At 42.6% G+C, this 19,092-nt stretch overlaps 1 protein-coding gene across 2 annotated transcripts in view; it reads left to right on the top strand.

Moving 5' to 3' along the window:
- The first annotated feature begins 4,636 nt into the window (after positions 1 to 4,636).
- The window catches only part of atp2b1a (ATPase plasma membrane Ca2+ transporting 1a), a 37,045-nt gene continuing 22,589 nt past the window's right edge, over positions 4,637 to 19,092 (top strand). For both annotated transcript variants that reach the window (XM_083999794.1, XM_083999793.1), the window contains exons 1-2: positions 4,637 to 4,768; positions 13,802 to 14,330. In XM_083999794.1, coding sequence (XP_083855920.1) covers positions 14,138 to 14,330 — 193 coding nt within the window. In that variant the 5' untranslated portion in view covers positions 4,637 to 4,768; positions 13,802 to 14,137. The remainder of the gene's footprint in view (positions 4,769 to 13,801; positions 14,331 to 19,092) is intronic.

Genomic DNA, 19,092 nt, shown 5'->3' on the forward strand with positions numbered 1-19,092 from the left:
AGGTTTGTTATTACAATGAGCAGGGCCCATCCCTAATATAAACGTTAGTCTGATTGATATAGCTACTGTCCTTCTTGGATAATAGGTCCAAACAGTCTAATGTTAATACATCCTTCCAACACTAAGCCCAACAACAGAACAAATTGTCTAAACTGAGAAATACACACAAAGAAACTGGTTAACATCTGGACTTTTGATTAATTTGCAATCGGAAAATTCTCACACATCATCAAACCCGATCAGCAGTCCTTCTCTAAAGTATGCAACACAATTTTTCCTCTTCCTCTTCAAAAGGAGGAAGCCCCCCTCCCGTCCCCGTCTAAACTCTTTGCCAATGTGCTGAGCCAGTGGAAAATCCAACGTCTGTTCAAGAAACAAAGTGGTGTAGAAAGATTGGTTGACCAGAGGAAGCAATATTCATACAGCGTGTCCTCACTGATAGCGACCTGCTTGTGTAAGTTGACTAATGCGACATCTTCATGAGCGCATTTTCCACTTGCCTTGGCTTGAGGAGGCACATGATCTCCCAGCGCACCATAGGCATTTCCACCACAGTCATATGTTTATTTAAAAAAAAAATGTTTAGGAAAGAACTGCTAATCTGTGTGGCTTGTGATTTATCTTTTCCATCCCCTTTGGCTTTTCCATTTTGCATTGTTACTTCAGCAAGTGTCTTAATCAGCTCGCAGCAGCATGTTATCTAAATATGTGATAAGATGCCGAGTCCGCAACTAAGTTCCTCTCCGTTAGAACAGCAGACACATTCATGAGGTGCCAGTTGCTAGACACTCTTCGGCTGAACCTGCAATTATTTGTCAAGCTATCTCGTCTCATGGTGTGTAGAGCTCTCCCCCAGTAATTAAAGTTCTATGTTGGGATGAACACACGCACACACACAGCCGCGGCTTTCTTGTTTATTCTCAAATGTGACAACACTTTTGTGTAACTTTTTTTTTTTGCTTTGTTGAAGCCATGTGCCCTCTTTCACCTTATATGAATAAGTGATTCTATTCTAGTGTTTTTTTTTTTAAATGCAAGCGGTACCCCGAAGACAGCATCCCCCTTTTTGGAGGAGTTTTGGCATGCCTCATTATTAATGCTTACTCAGGCAGCATAAACAACACATTAGCATGCACAAAGTCTAATGACACTTGACATTTACTGTAGTTCACAAGATGCTCCAGAGCATATGGCAAATTTCCTCTGAGAAACTGAGTCAACAGCAAGACTGAGACAACAGCTGTGGGGAAAATGATTGGTCTCCCCAATTTAAAAAACTCTCAGCAAAACTACTGACATGGCTCTCTGGGTGTGTTTGCACAGATGTAATTTCCTTTTCAGTTAAGCAGCAGGATTAATGTAAGTACATTTTTTTTCTTCAGCAGTTAATTTCTCAGATTACCACCGCTGCACACCCTGTTGCAGATACATGCAGTGTTTTTGTTTTTATTTATTTATAATTCACTGTCTCTATTAACGAGTCAGCTTCCAGATTGATGTGTGTACAGCTAAAAGGCCTCTCGTGTGGGGTTTCACCACGTCACTCTCTTCCGCGGTCCCAAAGTGTTCAAATAGATTGAGGGCAAGATTGAAGAAGTGATTTTAACAGAACAAACAGGCAGTGATGACACAAGGCTAAATAGCCTACCTATTTATTGTCTGTCACAGTTAGACTTAGAATAAACCATATAGAAATATAAGCCACAGAGAGGAAAGTTTTAGCCTCCTATATTGACCTATATTTTTATAAACTGCCTTATTAGTGAGCGTGTGTCTCTGGTTGTGCATTCATGTTTGTGTAATTGGCAAAAAAAGAAAGAAACAACCCTTTCCCATTCCTTAAATTTAATATAGAGGTACAGTTTGATGTTTTGGTTAGCTTAGCTTATAGCACAAGGACTGAAAATACTAAGAAATAGCTAGTCTGGCTCAGTCTAGCAATAACAAAATCTGTTAGCACATCATATTTTGTTTCTTTAATTTGGACACAAACCAAATTCTAAAGACAACAACTTGCTGCTAAATGGGGTGGTTCTCTGTCTGCCCCGAGCCAAGAAATAGTCTGGCACAGAACAGCCTGAACCATGGGCAAACTGTGGCTGTTTCCAGCCTTTGTGATGAGATAAGATAACTGGGTGCTAGCTGTACCAATACACTGTATGTACAGACATATCTTCACATCTAACTCTCAATTAGAACATTTTTTAAATGGCACAAATATAAGTAATTGACATCTGTGCCCTTGTGTGGTAGTCTATTGGACTTGTTTCTGAGAGGCCTTTTAGACCGTTAGATTATTGTGTGTTGGCTTCTGCAGTATCAAGAACAAGCGAGAGATAAAGAGGGAGCAAGGAGACACAGACTGATGGATATAGTCAAAGATAGGCAGACAGGGAGAGACTGAGACAGAAACTTGGGCCATCAGTGTCATGTTAGACGGACGTGTGCTCAGGGTAGGCCAAACACAAAGCACTGCAGGAAGTCGTCAAAACCACTGTCAGTGAAGAGTCACAAAAATAGTTCTTGACTCTACCTCACTCAGCAGCACAGGGCTCGAGGGTCGGCAGAGCAGCAGAGATCTTGTTTGCCCTGTGCTAGCTGGGCTGAGATCAGTGGTATTGGTGGATGATGTACACGAGAAAACATGGAGATAGAAGCGCTGCAGTGGAACAGTTTGAAGTCTGAGAGCAGGAGATTGACAGCTGAGGATATCTGATGTGTTTAGGGCTGCACATTTGCCACCCAGAGATAAGTGAATGCATCATCTCACTGGTGGCTGCTTTTGGCCAAAATTCTCCACATGTTTACTTCTCATATCTAGAAATTCTTTTTTCAGTCACAACGAAAGCCGTTCTTATTATAGACTCAAGTTTTAATTTTCCAGTGCATGGTATTGTGTGCACTAATGTACCATACTGTATAGCCTACTAACCAGATGAGTCATATAATTTGTGGTTGAAAGAGGAAGACTGGATGTTTGAGAGTATGAACAGATCCAAAAAGCAGTGATCAATATAATTATCAGTTGTATGAATATTGATATCATATGTTGATCATTCCTGTGTCTGCTTTTGACCGACCCAACTGGGTCAAATTACACAAACGTGAGACCAAAACAAGTGCACAAGTTACATAAATCAAGTTTTTTTTCCACTCCTCTGCTTAATCTCTTCCTCTTTTCTACCCTCCCTTGACACTGATCTGACTCAGAAGTTCTGAAACAACATTTTCCAACTTTTAAATTGCACACAGCCGTAAACATGTTGAACTTTTCCCTTGTTTACAAGTTGTGCAGGGGTAAATGTTTCTGTGCACTTAGGGCTCTTGTGTTAATGATAAATCCCATTATGTCAAGGCAGCAAGTATATTACACTGGGGTTTGACCTCAGTCGGGATTATTTTCCGTTTATCATCTACCACCACTGGTCTTGTCTTTTTAACCAGGGGGCCCACCGCAGGCAGATAAGGTCACTGATGATGACAGTTAGTTGGTGCAAAGTCAAAATGTCTGTGCATGAACATCAGCTAGCCTATAAGTCAGTTACTTTTACAGTAATATGTGACCATGCTGCACCATAAACATGAATAGCTATTCTCTGTTTATTGTTAATGTGCAGCTCAGTTTCTGTATAGTTTAAACAGTCAGTGGTGTAGCCTATTTCACCGACAGTTGGCCCCCCTAACAGAGAAGTTGATTGTTGAATGTGTGACTGACTGCTTCTCAATAGGACCCAATACAAGAAGCGCAAAGAATACAGGCATTGAATCCAGAGAAGAAGAAGTAGAGAAAGAAAAAAAAAAAGCGCTACGTCATGGAAAGAATGACGTCAGGTATTATTAGGCGCCGAGGGAAGAGCCTCGTGAAGCCTAGGTGGAGTTCAGACAGCCACACGGCAGAAACGATGCGGCAGTGAGGTTTCGGCGGGTACTTTTTTGCAGGCTGCATCATATGATGGGAAGTGAGGAGAGAGAGAGAAAGAGAGAGACGGGGGGGTGGAGGGGGCTGAATAATCCTGTTATTATAAAGCGACACGGGAGCAAAGAGGGAGTACGAGGGGATCATGACGTAACCGTTTCCATAGGCGACTGATATGCCGGCTAAGCCAATGGGAATCCACACTAGCGGTCCATACCTATCCTCCTTTTAACGTGCATCACATGTCCGCGGCGGTGTAGTGACAGGACGCAGCCAGGCGAAGCGAGATGATTCACCGCCGCGCACTTCCGCCTTCGCCGACAACGTCGAATGCACGTCAGACAAACCGAAACACTTTTTTTTTTATTATTATTATTATTATTATTATCTCCAGCTAACTCTATCCCAATGTCGTTTTCACTTGCATTTAATGCTTACAACCTCAGAGAGTTGAAATTGTCCTGATACTTATATTTCATACAGTTGATTAAAATTTACAGGTGCTCCTGGTTTGTTTGCACCTGTTCCACAATGACGCGCGACCCATTTTATGAATCATCCATGTGGTCATTTCTGTTATTTAGATGAGGTAGCAACTGCCCGTTATTTCAATAGTGTCACATTAGCAGTACGCATGTGTCATATGTTTTTTTTTTCTTCCGGGAAGTGGACGTGGGATGTCGTGGGGACGGGAACCATCTTGACAGTCGACGCTGCGAAGACTTTGGTTGTGGTTGTGACAGCGCAGTGGGCGGGATCTTACCTCAGATCAGGGGAGAGAGTCCAGTCTTTGGTGAGACTGAGGGGGAGTTAAAGAGAGAAAGGGAGCTGGGGTACTCTTCAGAGAACGGAGTAAGTATTTTTATTTGTGCTATATTTTTTCCTCTGCTGGCGCGACTAAATGCACCAAGACCCGGCTTGCCTCCGAGTGTTTCGGCCGCTGCACGGAGCAACCCTGGTCGGTTCAGTCTTCTTTTTGTGTGTCTGTGTGTGCAGTGATCAACGAGGGCCAACCACTGGTGGTGGGTAGCTGCTGCCTTGGGTAGTTAGCTTTATACCAAGCTAACATCGTTAGCTCACGTTAAGTCTTGAATAGATACTGACACTGGGCGTCTCGTTTTTCCAACCCCAGGTAGCTTTTCAGCCCAGGATGCTGCTGCTGCTGCTGCCACCTCCTCGTTTCTGTTTAGTTTACTCAGACCCCGGTGTTGCCACGGGCTAAGTTTTTCCACTTGTCAAATCTATTGAAAGTAGCTTTTGTTTTAAAGAAAAGAAAGAAAGAAAAAAAAAATCCAATCTTTACAATCAACATAAGCTAACGCATGGGGGGCTAAGTTGGCTGGCTAACATTGCACCATGTTAGCCCGGATCGATGTGGTTTTTAAACACGTTTCCAGTGTCTCGTGGGTCGCAGTTTTGACGGGGCGAGACGTGGAAAAGCGGGTTAGCGACTGCGTGCGAAATATGGCTAGACACAAATGTTGGACGTCCATAATGCTCCCGAGAAAGTTGCCTGAATATCATCCTCCTATCACACAGAGCTCAGAGGAACATTTGGTGCATTTTTACGACCTGTCATTTAACCCATTTAACATTAAGAGGGCAGCAGTGCACCCCCCCTCCTTTTTTATTTTTATTATAGGCGCTTAGTGGGGTAGTACCACCACTCAGCCGGCCTGGAGCAGAGACTCTCCGGGTCCTGGACTTCACGCACTGCGGCTCTTTCACATGGGCAGCTCGGGGAGTCGTCTTTTTAAAGTGAATACTATAAATATGCGTTTTTTAATACCGAGTATCGGTTACGTCTTTTCACGCCCCACGTGTCCCCACGCTGTCAAAGTTGGACGCCCAGCCGGGGGTAGTATCATTATCATTTTGCCGGTGTTGTGTCGAGGTGTCCCCTCGTGCTACACTATATCCTTCACTCTATTTTGATCTAACCTCGGTCTAACCAACCCACGGAAAACACCTCACTAACGGGAAACACCATTTTGCACCCTTGTCTATCTCACAACCTCCAGTCACATATCAAGCCTAAATGTCATGGGAGGAACCTTACACTTTTTTTTTTATCTGTTGCAATCCCCATCGCTATTTTAAAAACAAAATATAGCCTATAACGCTCATTTCCTGACTAGTAAGGCGACTGCAGTTCACTTCAGTCGAAACCTTGAGCCGCATGTCGCTTTAAATTACCATTACCACTTACAGCATGACGGTAATGTCTCGTAATATCTCCTGTTTCCTAAACTTTCCAGCCCATGCGAGTTGATTACATGTATCAGCGTTACACTTTTGACCTTGATAGGAAATGCAATATAGTTTCGCACTCGCTAACATTATACCGGCAAGTTTGTAGGTTAATGTGCGAGTGTGTGTATGTGTGTGTGTGTGTGTGTGTGCAGCCTCTGAGCACCTTTCTGGTGTCTAGTTGAAGGGATCAGTCCTTATCCACTGAAACAGCACCGGGCTTGCTGCAGCGCCAGCACAGCCTTCCTGTGTTTGTGTAGAATAACTCGTGATCCTTCACAGACCTATTGTAGTTTTTTTTTTTTTAAATCGAGAAATAATATTTGAACACCGAATTTAAACTTGAGTTTGAAGTGGATCGACTGTGATTGAATGATCCAAGGTGTGCCATGGTATGGTATGGTTATCTGTAGACATAGCCTATTACATAATGGCTAAGAAGTTCCATATACAATCATTATTGACCCTCATACTGTATTGTGAGTGTAGGCAAGATGTGAGGATAGTCTTTGTGGTATTTAGTTTTCAGTTGATATGTGTGGATCTTCCAGATTTTACAACATTAGGAACAACTTCCAGGTTTAACAATGAGTAGCCTAATATTGAATTCTTGTTGTCTAGCTCAGCATATAGAGGTCCAGAGTTTGTTTAATGATTCACTTAAACCATCAGTAACACAATCTGTTGCTGTGTCTGAGCCCTTTGAACTCAGACTGTTGCTGTCACTCAAGAATGACAAAAATATCCTTTCTTATTCCTCGCCGTACCATGCTTTTTCATAATGGCAGACTATCACCCCGACTAAAGCATATACAAGTCGGTAGTCCTCCTCACACTTGTTTTGTGAATAGATTTTGAAAGTGGTTAACTCTCGGTGGCAGGATCACTTGACCTTTTTGGCAGTGTGGTTCTGCCAGATAGTGTTTGAGCTACTTGCATATTATAGACCGACAACTTGTCAAGACTACTACTACAGGTTTTCTTCTTTTGTGCACGTGCCTAATGGGTTCATTAGGCAAAATGCATGCCGGCAATGATGTGATTTCCACCAATCATAGCACGCTGTTGAAATAAGTGTCGTTTGTGGTTATGGTGTAATAGACACTGTTAAGTAATGCAGTATAGTGAGTACACTTTCTTCCAGGCAGTTTTCACCTGTCATGTCATTCCTTCTTTTATCACGGAGGAGACACCTCTTACAACCCCATGCTTTACATGTCCTCTCATTTCATTGTCATGTTCTGCACATGAGTCAGTTACAAGCTTTGCTTAGAAATAATTCATTTTGTTAATGAGAACAAATATTTATGCGTCTCAGTTTAGTCTCTATTTTGAAGCTGCCTAGTGTAAAGCATTGTTTTTGGAGAGCAAGCAACTATAGGGTCATTAATCTAAGGTGACTTTGAGCTTCATGTAAACTGGCATGGAAAGCTAAGTATAGTCTGGTTTTGTACCATTTCGTACAATGTATTTATGGTATTATTTACTTATGATGGAGTTTTGCTTATCTTTGTTTTTCGATGTGGATTATAAGGCCAAGGTTATTTCAAGCAGTGGTTTTAGGTTACATGCAGTTTGACTCATTCATTACTGCTCATTCATTTAGATGTGGCCTGACAAAGCGAGCAGGAAGGACAAACTACACCAGTATGACTGAAATTTATCTGCTGAAATGTTAATGTTAACAACAGCCAGGTTGATGTTATGGAGGCAGGGAGACCCCAGGGGATTAAAATGTGACAAACAAAAAAGGCTAAACGAAATTGATAAGCAATCCTAAGGCTCACTTTCAAATATCATGAATTAGTCATCAAGACAGGCAGGAACAGCTATGCTCCAACAAGGTGGTCCAGCCAGACATTTATCATAGTTTTAGCATGTTTGGAAAATGTAATTATGCTGCTAAACACCTAGGTTTTTTTATGTTGAGAGATACTGGTTGTTGTAAACCTGTGGCATGAGGTACACAGTCCTTTGCTGGTGTCATTTCTTCCACACTGTTCAGAGAGAAAGACAATAAAGACATCTCTGTCTCTCAGGCCTTTAAAACGTAGCCCTCAAATTTCTCGTTTGGAAACCCTGTTAGTTCACCAGGTATGGTCACAATGAATTGAACAAATCTGAAATTGACACGATTTGAATAAAGTGAACTGAGTTAAGTGAAAAAAAATGGATGGCTGCCTTGAACCTCTCTTCACTAAAGGTATAGTCTGAATGCGTTACTCAGCTTGCAGAGGCTGGATGTGAAAGTGCTGACTGCTGACGTGCAACATATATACAAGCTTTAAGACTTAATATACCTTCACCCACTTCCCTGTTGCAAGCCTATGAGTCACGTTAAAATGAATATAATGCTCAGCAGCACTATGGCATACTAAAATTGAAATGGTAAGGACAGCAAGGTCGGATTATGGCAGCAAATGGTCCGAGTGGCAGGACCTCAGGCCACTGAACTGAACTGCTTTGTAGAATCACGTGTGACAGACACCACGGAGAGCTGCTCATCTTCCAAGTGGCTCGATGAAAGACGCTTCATTTCGCAATAAATTCCATCCCATGTATATGACAGACTTCATAATGGTTAAATAAAACCTCCACCTCCTCCTGATCCTCTGACCTCTGAATGAAAAATATGATAATATTTTCACAGACACTACTTACACAATGTAGTTTGAATATTAATACAGGAACGCGGTGGAGCAGAGAGGGGTCTTCAGCGGTAGAATGTGATTCTGATCAAAAGAAAAATCCCTTTCAGAGTTCGTGGGTGACTATAAAGAATTAATGATATCTTAACAACAGTATAGTCTTTCAGGACTCAGCACTGCTTGGACAGCCTTGTTAAGAAAATGAGAAGTAGATGATTGCACCACATGACCTCTTACCGTATGCACCTACGTCTTCACAGTGATGAGAAGCTGAAATGAGGTGCAGAAATAGTGGATTTATATAAACTGTGTGACATGTTACATGGGGCAATGATGAGGTTTTAGAAACTGAAGAAAAAGATAAGTGCTTATACCTCTGCTTTTACTTCATCTATATCTTTATTGATTATAAGGGACAGTTTGAATCTTTTAAAAGCACACATTTAAAAGGAATAAATCAGTCACTTTCACCTCAGCATGTGGGAATTGAATGATATTCTTGCCCATGCTGTTTGATTTTCTTTTGAATAGGCTTTTTTTCGTAGGCAATCATGATTATATGCACTTTGCACTGATCTGCTGGTCATTCTTGAAGTGTCTCTCTCAACATTCAAATGTTTTCTAGCTCTGGCTTTTTGTGGATCAAAAGCCAGAGCCGGTGCCTGCTCTATTTTTATGACGTAACCGGCCAAATTTCTGCCCCATTTCTGGGCTAGCATCATGCACTTCACTTGCACGTTGTACTTTGGGACTGTTTTTTCATTGAACATCAGATTTCTTTACACAAATGTTGAACAACTAAAGTACATTGAATTATTTATAAGCAAAAAACACCTGCAGTGATGCTTGAAAGAAAACACACAGGCATTAATTTTAATGTATCAAACAATTTATTGTTTAAAAAAAAATATTGAATGAAATGGAGAAATCTGAACAATATAAATTTAGCAGTTAAAGAACAATAAAGACATCCGCTAAGTAAACTCATTCCTCATTCCTAAGTAATTGCTACGCCATAAATCCAGGTCCAAATGCCTCTGGAGAATGATTTCTTTTCTTTTCGCCATCACACATCCCTGCATACAGTACATAAAGTAAGAAGAGCTGAGGAGGAAAAGTGTGTTGACGCTGACACCTCTGACTGTGCGTTCTTATGCATTGGCAGCCTGACAGCGTTTGAGGTCCCGGTCCGTGGGGGTTGAAGAAGCCACGGCTCTTCAGTCGGCCACGAGCCGTGCAGCCGCGCAAGGAGGGCTGGGTGTCTCTGCTTTTGTACCCTCCACATTTACATGGCCTGACCCAGTTCAGCAGTGGCTAGCTGTGGGGGGAGGGGCAGTCTGGGGAAAGCTAAAAATACCACCCCTCGCATTAGGCAGCTCCATTGCAGAGGGATCCCTAGAATTGCTATCCTTGACTTGCATCGAGTTGTTGGCACGTAGAGGTGTGCAAACTGCCAGAGGGTTTCCTTAGCGTGGAAACAAAGACATGAGTATAATTCTGAGATGGCCTCCATTCTTGTCCTATCTACTTCTTTTCCACTGGACTCAACCCATCTGGGTGGAGAGTTAAGTTGTGCATCTAATGTGTGAAAGCAGCCTTAAATAGCTCGACGGGTATAGAGAAGTCGCTCGTGGTGACGCGGAAGCCTCGCCGGTCCTTTGGGTGAAAAACCGGCGCACATTTTAATGCTGAGCTACGGCTTCGCTGCGGTTTGTCTGCAAGGGGTTAACCTTCGTCCTCTGTCATTCAACCATACCATGCCAGCTGTTGGCTTGGAGATCCAATCACAATGATTTTCCACTGTTGTGACATGTGACCTGCTCCGCAACCCGAAACTGTCGCAGCACAGCAAATGTTGGCACTTCCTTTCAGCTTGGCGTTGTTGCCGCTCGTGGTGTTAGGGAGTGTGAATGTGGGAAGAGAGGGCTCATGGAGGAAGACGGGAAGACTGGGGGAACGGAGAGGGCAGAGAAGTACATTCATTACAATGAGCTCTGTGAAATATCTCCTGTTCAAGATGACTCCTTTAGGATGCATGGACACATTTGACACATTTAAGAAGCTGTATGCTTTTACCCAGAGTCATGTGAAATTCATCTCAGGAACCCCAAAACCTTGGACCATCTGGGTTGTCTTTGATTAATCTTGTGACTTGTGTATTTGCATACAATGATTATTTTCTTTCTCTAACACATTTATCATCTCAAACACTGGGATACACACACAATCATCAGAATTAACAAAAGAAACTATCTCACCTGACTCACACTATAAACTTTAGTATTGATCAAAACTGATAATTACTGTTTAACTCAGCCCCATACATCAGTAATTAAAACATTACTGCATCTACACTCACAGCTTAGTCACTGGGTGTCACCATGATGATGCATGAGTGATAAACTCGGTTTGCGATGCAACTACAGTGAAACGTCTCATTTCTCACACATCTACTATGTGTGATGTAGACGTGGACACGAAGCAGACATTATGGAGGAGTTATCCTGCAGAAGAATATCCCAGTTTCTACTTCTCTGTGGAAATGAAAACAGTGGTATGAGGAATTGATGTGATTATCATCGATCATACGATGATGAATATTGGGACAAAACAACAGCAGAAATGATTGCATTTCCTAATTGGCTTTGTCGACATGCGCCGGTGATGAGCACGAGAGGTGGAGAGAGGTGCATTTCCTCCACAAAATATATTTCTGCGATCTCTCCCACCTCGGTAATACACCCGGCCCTGCAATTATGCTGTGTAATAAATAATAAATTCTGTCCTGTTTTCCATGGCAGATGGCTCCAAATAGAATCTCAACATGTGACAGAATAGTTTCCAAGAATCTCAATGGAATAAGCTGCGAGCTTTCATTTGTGCAGTGAGCAATAATAAAGGCTACATTTTCTGTCCTCCTGCATCTGCGTCCCAGTTTAAAGGTCCGGCGTATTTGTGAATTTTGGACGTTGGTTTGGATTTGCATGTTTCGAAGGGTCCTGCTTGCCGTTAACGGTGTTCTCGTAGAAAACGTTTCGATGCTTGTTATATAGTCAGAAATCCAGAATGCGAGTAAAACCTCCCCAGCTGTGGGATAACGGCAGCATTTTTTCCAGACCAGGAAAAAACATCCCCGTCTGTCTCCACTCTTATGTATCAGATGGCTCCGTCCAGGTTCCCTTCACTGCAGATTATAGTCAGACCTGAAAGTACAGTATAATGTTTCCCAAATTGTTTCGGACTAGTAATCAAGCTCATCTTGTTGAATCTTTCAAATAAATCCAATCCGACATGAATGAATCACTCTCATTGTGTTAGGCTGATTAAAGCTGAATGGACAGCAACCTCTCATTAGAATGGACTCCCCCCATGTAGAGCACCATGGAGCTCCCTGATGCCACAGATAGTCTTAATTAGATTAAACAGAAGGCTTTTCCTAAGGTAATCAGTCAGTTGGTGCCTGTTCACTACGTTACCCCACATGTTTCACTGCAGGGAAGCTTGTGGCTTGGTTGTCTGAACATTTTTTCCCCGCCTTGTCACAAACCTACGGTGCTCACTGGATAGACGAGGATTTTTCGATTTGACTTTAATATTTTACATCTGGTCATACTTGGAAACCGATGTTCTCATCATGCAGCTTGGCCTCAGAAGTGTGTAGAGAAGAAGAACATCTCCGAAACTCTTTCGCTTTTCCCACGGGCATCTCTGGGGTGAAAGGGGGATTATACATGGCTTTTCTAATCATAAATAGAAATCTAGCAGTAACAATACAAAATCAAGATGGAGAGTTATAAGAAAAACATGATCAAAATTTAAATAATTGATGCTTTTAATTCTCTACAGAGGCTGCTCTTATCTTTTTTTCTTTTGTTGTTGTTGTTTCACTCACTAATCAGTAACGTTAATTCCATTCAGGGCACGTGTGTGTGTAATTTTCCCTGCCTACCTCACTATTAATTACAGCACCAAATACCTGTGTAGTGAGTCCACTGATTGATTCAGAGTGGATCACTGAACAGTTTCAGAGTTGTTACTGAATTTTATTACTACCCAGCTGTGATATGTGATGCAAATACTTTTTTTTTTTTTTGTAATTTGAAATGAGAGCGTGCTTGCCTTCTGTTCTGCAGCTTTTTTATCTTTCAGTTTCCCGGGCTCACTACTGTTTAAGGTCCACGAGTAGTTCACCAGCCACTGGCCAGCAAACAGATTTGGGCCAGTGCTTAAGCTCGTATCTTATGTGCATTAAGTAGTTTTAACTCGCGCCCTTCAGCCAGTCAGAAGGCAGCAAATGAAATGAAACCAAACACACTGAGTCAATTCAAATCCAAGCAAAGGAAGGAAACTGAATTTGGAGATGGCTGCTGGAAGCCTTTTACCTTGCAATGGCAACAAGAAGCATTGAGTTTCTCTTCAGTGGTAGATGAACATTGCAGAGGGGAAAAGACTATCTTTAAATTCTCCAAGCAGGAAAAACCCTGGGAGCAGCTTGTAGCTGAGTGATTATTGAATACTAATGCTCCATTCCACTCACATATTCTTGCCGGGAAGCAGAGTGCACATTACCAGACAAGAGTTTTGTCCCAATGACAAAATTATTAGTATTATTTTAATAAAACTCAAGTACAACTAATCAAAATCTCTTGGCAATATCTCCAGGCAGTTTCTCTAATTATTTTCCTACTTCTCTCAGCAGCCAAGTGGATTTGTGCAAAAGGCCTCCTCCATGTTTCCTCTTGTGCGTCTGTGCTAGCGTAGTTGTATAACAGAGATGCAAAGACCTATTGTTCAACATGCGACATTGAGATTTATGAATGAAGAATGAAGGCTTTGCATTAAATCAAGTTACACAACATTTATCTGTATATTATGATCTCTGCAAAGTATCTGTGTTCTTATCTTGTTTGAAAGGGATGGATTGTGGGGGGAAAAAAAGTCAGAAATGGACCTAAAACTCAACTAATTGTTTGCTCCTCTCTTTCAGATCTTCATGCATGGTGATCTCCGGCTCTGTGGGTGATCCTCAGTCACCATGAAAGACTAGGAACTCAGCTCTCCAAGGGGAAATGGCTTGTTTTGTAATATCCCTGCCCTGCTACCTGGCGTACGACTCCTGCTGCCTGTGAAGGGCCTGTCAACTGTTTATGGGAACTACTACTGTGTATGCACTCTTAAGGATTTAAGCTTTTCCAGCCCCCTTCCCCTCCCCGTCTTCAATTTTTTTTTTTCCTTTTTTAAATTACATTTTTATTTTTTTTTTACCCCCGCCATCGAGCCAAAGCAACAACGCTTTGCAACCGAGTGGAGAGGCGCTGAGACAATGGCGAACAACTCATACAGCGGGGTGAAGAACTCCATGGTGGAGGCCAACCACGATGGAGAGTTTGGCTGCACGCTCAAAGAACTGCGCTCGCTCATGGAGCTGAGGGGCGCCGAGGCAATAAGCAAAATTGGAGAAACTTATGGGGATATTCAAGGACTCTGCAGCCGATTAAAAACTTCACCTACAGAGGGTAGAGTAACGCTTTTCCACTACACTCAACACGATGATGACTTTTGGTGGTGTTTTAACTGGATCAAATACAAGATGTTTTCACAACAGTGAGAGTAGTGAGTGCTTGTTGGAATGCTAATGTGGCGCACACATAGTTTAGGAGGCGTGTCATTGCGGCCGTGTTATCCACATTGTGGATACCTTGACATCACTTCCTTGGAAAACTCATATGCCAGACAGGTGGCCAGGCTGGCTGGCTCTGACCTGGGCTGGTCCTGCTCTATTTCAAGGCCTCTGGATATGTCCCTCACACCCTCTCCCACTCTCTTTCGCTCTCTCTCTCTCTCCCGTTTCACCTCTGTGTCTCCGTGTGTGCGTGTCTCTGTGTGTGTGTGTGTCTCTGTGTGTAGGCTTCAGACGGACCAGCTGTCTGCCTGGGCACTGCACCAGGCTGCAGGCAGGTCAATGTCCCACATGTGGCGGACAAAACAGGAGGCTGTAAGGCTGGGTCGTAATGACTTGAACATGTTAGGGGGAAGGAGTGACTTCATTTTTTGAATCGCTCTCCTGCCACCAAACCATTCACCGTGAAAAAATAAGAGCATGTTAATTCTTTTGGAAAAAATCTCCGGTTAGCCTACAGTACAACCTCACACAGCGGTGGTGGTTGACAGCACAGCGCCACTCCGTTTTTTATTTTTTTTTTAACTACTCTTTCTCTCTCTCTCTGTCTCAGTTTGTCTCTCTATAGACAGTCTGCCTAATCGCCAGTGTGACCTTGACTGAACTCTTATGGGAGGGGATTTTCAGTTTGATCCCAGATTAAAACGGCACCGCATATTCACTGTAGCAGCAGCAACAATCCTCTGTATGCAGTGTCTCAAAGCAAGTCAAAAAAATGTCCTAACCAAAAAGGAATGCCGTAAATACCGCGCCGTTGCTACGAGCGTCGCTTCATTCAATAATCGCCGCCGCAGCGAACCGTTTGATTCTTGACCTTTTTGCGTGTATTGACAGCGCGGGCCGGCGCACATGCTACGCCCGCCGTGCATGTCTCTTCTGCTTCCTCCATTGTCAGTCATACACAACCCAGCAGGCCCCTTTTGTCTGAACTGTGAAGAAAAGTGCTGAATTGGAATTTGTCAGTCGGAGGGGGGGAGGAGAGGGAGCGAGTTGTCTAAACATGTATGTGGCTGTGTCAAGTCGGTGAACACAGAGAGGCCTGTCATATTTGTAGCATGAGCGACACGGTTGTTTCATAAGTGTGCTCGTTCTACTGAGTCCACATCACATCGCAGCGCTTTCTGCTATGAAGTCTTAGTGCATTATTGGTTTTTACTGGAAGCAGGTAACAGAATACTGTTGTCAGACTACTTTAAAACTTAGCATTGATTTTCAACCTCTGCTTCCATCAGTATTCAACACAGCACACATCTCCTATATACAGTACCGTCCTCACAGTGATCAAAGACGACGCAAAAACTGAGGGATAATAACTGAGAATAAACATTGTTTTTTGTTTTTCTAGCTCTGACGGAAGTTGTAGAAAGTTTAAGTTTCTACTCCTCCACTTATTTGCGACTGCACTGCTCTGATAAGCTCGACGAGGTTCACATTTGTTTCCCCACTCGCAGCAGGTGCTGTCCCACTTGGTACGCCGCCACTGAGTTTTGATACTTCGAATCGGCTCATTCGTCATTGGCTTGGGGAAATTAAGCCATCATTTAAGATTACAGCAGCTTGACAATTGAAAAGGGATTTCTAATTAGTTGGTTGGTCATTTCTCGAACTTCTTAAGACAATCCTTTGCTAATCCTCCACGTTTCCGAGCTTTTTCTTTTTTTTTTCTCCCCCTTTTTTTTTCATCCAGAGAAGTTTGACACTAAACTTTCTTGTTGCAGCTGTGCATGAATGTACTACCCAACTAGATTTCAAAATCTAAGACCTAGAGACATGGTCTGTTTGGATTAGGCTAAATTTAATATAACATGGCACTGCTATTTTCCATGCCACAAGTCTGAAGTCTGAACTTTGAATATCTCTCAGGTCTCCCGATTCATTCAGATTCCAGTTGATTGGGCTGTGATTTAAATTCGTTTTTTCAGTGAAAAGAGTCAATTCTGCTCAGTGTACAATGCACTTTACGAACTGTGACAATGAACTCTGCCAGAAGCTTATTCAAATATTACATCTGTCTGTTAGACAAATGTAAACCATTAACCCAGTCACAGTGCTGAGGTCTTGTGAAATAAATGGTGAAGCCTGAAGGACAATAATCACAGATAGAGAAGATCAAAACTACGAGTTGATAATTTTTAACCAACTTCTTGTTTTTACACGTGTCCTTCTAGTCTTGTCGTGCTTGTCAAACAATCCCTGCTCCTAAAAAAAAAAAAAAAAAAAAAAAAAAAAAAAAAGTGGTGAGGATGCCCTTTGTGTACTGGAAAGACAGCTCACCACTACCTGAAGCTCTGGCTGTTGGCCTGGTCTTATTTGTATGAGTTCATTTCCTCTGTGTGCGCAGATTGTTTATTCTGTTGCTAAACACGATGAAATAAGCACCAGTTAACTCTCAGTTTTACCTCTCAGGGTATCCGTTTATCTCCCCCCCCTTTCTTTTTTTTTTGGTTCTTGTTGCATAGTCGGTTATATAAACCTCAGTGGCACAGAAAAGGAAACTCCAACTTGTCTTTACGCATAAAAATCATCCATTTGAAATACTAGTATTCAGACTGTGTGAGAATATTAGTATAATACCGTATGTGTTCTTGTGGGAGCGTTGTCAAGCCTGAGGAAATAACACCAGTGATGTCACCAGGGTTACCTTGGCCCGGGACCTGGTGGTGGTGATGACGCATTTTTAACTTGAAGGTTGCATTACATTTCTTGGGGCACGGCATTTTGGAAGTCCTCTGTGTTTACCAGACTGAGAAGGCTCCATTGAAAAAAAGTGCACTCAGGAGTCAGGATGCAGGTTTTGGGGAGTCTTACTGATGGTGTAAAGCCCCTCGCTCTCTGACAGACTTGTCAGTGGTGCATCCGTCGTCAAGGGAGGCAGGCGATGCTGCGGAGTGGGCTCTACTTATTTTTCATGGTCAGAGTCAGGATGTCTGAGCCTCTGCTGCATTAGGTGCGACTAGTCTTGTGTTTTTTTTTCGTTTTTAATGTGTCTCTTTCAGTGGTGTGTAAAGAGCAGCATTAAACCACTTGGAGTACTGTTATAACAAAATTCCCATCCTTTTACCACATTTTTCTCAGCATTGAATATCACTGTAGCTCAGGGTCGTAGCATTGTCGTTCCAAACTGTACCCAGATGTCTGGATTTAGAATCGGGAGTTGCCAAATCAGTTGATGCTTTAAAAGCGGTTAGTGTGTGTGTGCGGTTTGATCAACTGGAGCGTCCATAAACGCCTCGAGGAGAATTGGGAAACACGAGCTTGAGTTTTTTTTTTTTGCATGTTTGGAATATTGGAAAAAGTAACATCACACTGCATCATCAATATTTTCAGCTCACACAACAGCTTTTTGTATTTATTTATTTATTTTACTCCCTATTATTGGATCCTCTTGTCTCCTCTGTATAATGAGACTTATCAAATGCGCAAGGCCACTTTGCATCGATATTATTGACACCATTCCCCTATTTCTCCTTTCCACTGTTATTCCCTGTTGATCGCTGTTTTAGCAGAGTCAAATATTTGGGTTCCAGCCTATTGATCTGATCGACCGGCGGGGCGGAGAGAGGCTTCCACGATTTGGAGAGGGCAATTCAAAAAAAAAAGTGACAAGCTCTCTGTACAGTATCTGTCACTGCTGCAGACACCACACCCCCCCCTCATTCACAACAGGACGGTTCAGGCTGTTAAATGATAGCTTACTCTTTGTGACTCATGGGGGCTCATGCAGCTTGTATTCATGTCTGAATTCAAAATGATGTGCTTAAGATGGGCTTCTTGCCTGTGAGTAGTGGAGCATATGGCCCAGAGTCAGACCCTGCTTCTGTATAGTGGGAACAGGGGGAAGGTATGCTGTGCTGTTAGCTCTTGTGTTTCCTCGCTTTTCCTTATTAAACACGGGCACAGCTGTCGTAGCGTATGTCTGCTCCTATTGTCTTGGGGATTTTAGAGCCTTAATCTGTGAAGTAGATAAGTTAAAACCTGTTTAATGATGAGCACAAAGCATTCAAACATTTAGGGAGCTGTGAAGATACCGTCCCCTTGTGTTATTCATAGTCCAGCCTGATTCTCCGGTACAGCTTGCCAGGTGGAAACTGAGCTCCCTAAAGTGGTCTTCCCAGAATTCCTGAGATGGGTGGTGATATTAGATCCACAAAAGGGGGGATACCAAGGCTACCAAAAACACATTTTCTGTACTTCTGTGATGAAACTGCAACGGAAAAAACTCCCATTTATCGCCTTGCCTTTTCAAAGTGGAACGATCAGGCCGCAATAATGAGGATGCAGCACTGCTGTTCCATTCGTTAAGCAAAGCCCTGCTCATTAGCACAGAATCTGCTTATGTGCAACAACGCCCAAAATGCCCTGATCGCTTGGAAATGAGAAGGAAGCATGGGGATGTAATTGCTAAAAATGACAGCAAATGGAAGTTCAGAAAAACAACCGCGGTGATTATTTTTGCATGTCAGAGTCACCAAGCCATTTTTCAAAATTGCAGGAAAAGTGAAAGGCGTGTCTGCTTTATGTGCCCAGAGAATGAGTTTTTACATTTGAGCCATTTGATAAGGCAAAACACTGTTGCTCCCCAGTGGATACCTGTTGTA

The sequence above is a fragment of the Trachurus trachurus genome (genome assembly GCF_905171665.1).
Source record: "Trachurus trachurus genome assembly, chromosome: 23".
Classification (NCBI taxonomy): Eukaryota; Metazoa; Chordata; class Actinopteri; order Carangiformes; family Carangidae; genus Trachurus; species Trachurus trachurus.